General features: G+C 36.7%; 1 protein-coding gene across 1 annotated transcript; it reads left to right on the top strand.

The window, feature by feature from the left end:
• On the top strand, positions 1–525 carry LOC146938280 (uncharacterized). The gene has a single exon (XM_085749604.1). It carries the CDS (start codon positions 1–3, stop codon positions 523–525), a length of 525 nt encoding a protein of 174 aa, XP_085605730.1.
• The last annotated feature ends 2,869 nt before the right edge of the window (positions 526–3,394 follow it).

Raw genomic sequence — 3,394 nt, 5'->3', positions numbered from 1 at the left:
ATGGTCCGTCACTTGCCAGAGCGGGTTCTTCGGCAGTACGGGCATGTCCAGAGAATTCCCAGGCCTCCTACAGACATTGAGCTTCTTGCGGCGGATGACGTGGCCCAGACCTTCACGGAGTTTGCTCTACATGTCCTCAGCCATCAGCAGAGGGGTCATCCGGTTCCAGATAACGAGCCGTGGTCTCATACTAGGGGGTACATGAGATGGTTCGTTAGAGTATCACATCCTATTTTGAACCCCCCTGCGGCCATTCCTGACTACGCAGCTGATGCCCCTCCTCGTCCTGTCCCTCCTTACGAGGAGGTTCTTGTTGAGCAGCAGTGGGCCAAACATCCTCCCGACCCATACCAGATCATCAGCAACATCAGAGTTAGAGTGGAAAGTGCAATTGGGCATCCAGATGTGTTTGGTAATCCAGAGCTTCTTCGCATCATGCAGGGCATACAGTCTGAGTGGAGCATGCTGGAGCAGGTGCCGGCTCCACGGAGGAGGAGTAGGAGTCCACGGGATGGACCAGCATGACTTGTGTAGCTTTTATGACTTGTGTAGTTTTTTTTGTTTGACATTTTGTTGGATTTTGGTGTAATCCTATCACACTTGCGCTTTTTAGCGTTTTTATGACATTATGCGTTATTTTATTCCGTTATTTTATTATGTTATTTTTCGTAATATAATTATGAGTTAATGCTTGATTGAATGAATGCTTGAATGAATGATGAAAAATGTATGCTTGAATGAATGTATGAAAAAAGGATTGAAAAAATAGGGAAAATAGAGGTTTCTGCCTCTTCTGGTTGTATGCACAAAATGTGCGTGAGTTAACTCACACATGGCTAATTGGCTGCGCAAGTTAACTGACGCAGTGTTTTACACTTGCGTTACTTAAGTTGCGTAACGTATGTTAACTAACGCATACATTTACACTTGCGTTAGTTAACATGCGCAAGGGTATAATTGGAACGGCTGCAGGGCGCGAGCAAAATGTGCATGGTGAAGAGCAAAATTCGTATACTAAAGTACCTCAAAACCAAATCAACAAAACAAAAGCAAATGGATAACCAACAAAATCGACAAAATGAAAGCAAATGGATAGCTAAGCGGGCTTCCCAGGACAAGCTAAGGGATTAACCCACCAAAGATGCAAATGAAAAGATAAATTATAAAACTTAGCTTTAATTTAAAAAAGGACCAACTCTTTCACCTTATCAAACACATGGTAGATCGAAATCTCCTTATTGCAAAAACGCAAGCGTTTCTCTCCTTTCAAACACTCCAAACATAACCAAGCAAAATAACATTAAAACTTGTTTGTATCTTTTTAGAGCACAAAATCAAACCATCTAATAGGGTGGCATGATCAGAAGGAGAATTAGAGAGAACCCTATAAATATTGAGCAAATTTAAACTTAGGTCCTAAATTTTACCAAATCTATCACAATAAAAAAAATCAACAAACTCATCTGCCCCTAATCCTCTCATGCATATGCGAGAATCCTCATGTAAGACATCAGGACGTAACAAGATATCCTTAGCTGGAATTCTATTGTGTAAGGGCCTCCAAACGAACATTGACACTTTCAATAAGAGTACATTGCACCTCCACATAAATTAACATATGATAGACACCTTTAATAGAATAACCTTTATCAATGCCTAAGTGTCAATATTAGGCATCTCATTTGTCTTTAATTCAAGATTGATTCAGTTTTTAAAAGAATGGTTATATAAATCAAATTATTATATTCCTCTCATGGATTTTTTTTTTTTTTTTTACTGTGAAGTAGTCTAGTGGGTAGATTTATATGCTTTGGGTGTGAAGAAATTGGAAATCCGGAGTTCTAACACTGACCCCAGCAAATAATGTCCCTGATAGTTACGAACCGAGCTACACTTATAGAATAAAGATATTGTTAAATTTAGATAGTGGAGCGGTCGACGTCGAATATGGAATAGACACTCTTGTTAAAAACGCAGAGAGTGGAGTTAAGATACAACAAAGGTATATCTTTGGAAAAAAGTAATAAATATTTTACTGATAATCTAAAATGACAAAGGTCAAGCTTGGTCATGCAAGCTTGTGACTTTAGTGAGCACATTAAGGTGTTAGGTCTTTTAATGTGTGCAAATAAAAAGGATAAATAATGCGATAAACAAATATTTTAATGTGATACTTGATATGAGACATAAAAGTAATATAAAATGAGGATAATTAGCATTTGCATAGGTGAAATCTAGAGTTACAAGATGTTAATTCATGTGCATTTTTAAAATAACTACAACTGAACAATTAATGATTAAAATGTGTCTTTAGTGGTAACAATATAGAGAATGAGAGAAGAGGGAACAAAATAACAAAGACGGTTGGTTTTTTTTTTTTACGGTGGCCGGGGTTTGAATTTCGGACCTTGTATATACTATGCGTTGTCCCTATCAACTGAGTTAAGCTCACGAAGACATACGGTTCGGGTTTAAGTATAAATATCATTAACATAACTTATCAAAATAATGGTTACAAGCGAAAAAAGAGTAAAACCTAAAAGGACTAGACTATACTTAAAGCAATCAAAGAGAAACCGTAACAAACCAAATCAAAATCGAATAGAAGAGTCAATAGCGAGAGAAATAACCAAACGAGATGAATTAGCAGTGAGATGATCAATCAAACAAAATAATCAAGGCTTAAATAGGTCTTTCGTCCCTGCAAATATAGGTCATTTGAATTTCCGTCCCTAAAGTTACTAATCCTTCCATTTTGCCATTGTAAATATTAATCATTTGAAAAATGGTCCAAATTACATCTGATTAGTAACTTCAGGGACGAAAATTCAAATGACCTATATTTGCAGGGACGAAAATTCAAATGACCTATATTTCCAGGGACGAAAGACTTATTTAAGCTAACCGCCTCGCCCAATCATCACTTGCCACATGGGCATCATGTCGCTAATGACAACCCACCTCAGCAAAAAAAAATCTAATTAGGACCAAAAGTCAAATGATTAAATTTTGTAGTGACAGATTGAAAGGATTAGTTACTTCAGGGACGAAAATTCAAATGACCTATATTTGCAGGGACGAAAGACCTATTTAAGCCTAAACATGGAGAGAAGCAATCAAACAAAAAATTCAATATGGAGAAGAAGTAATCAAACAAAAAATTCAATATGAAAATAATCAATCAAACATAAGAACCAATAAGAAGATGAGCAATCAAACAAAGAATCAACACAAAGTGAATCAATCAAATAGAAGAATCGATTAAGAAAGAGTCAATCAAACAAAAGAATCAATATGGGGATGATCAATCAAACAAAAGAAGCCAATAGAGAGATAAGCAATCAAACAAAAGAAGAAGAAACCAAACATACGGGGGAAGTGACCAATAGTTTAA

The sequence above is a fragment of the Medicago sativa genome, chromosome 3 (assembly GCF_051527215.1).
Source record: "Medicago sativa cultivar Bolivia chromosome 3, Bolivia_mono, whole genome shotgun sequence".
Classification (NCBI taxonomy): domain Eukaryota; kingdom Viridiplantae; phylum Streptophyta; class Magnoliopsida; order Fabales; family Fabaceae; genus Medicago; species Medicago sativa.
This window is presented reverse-complemented; position numbering and strand designations above follow the sequence as displayed.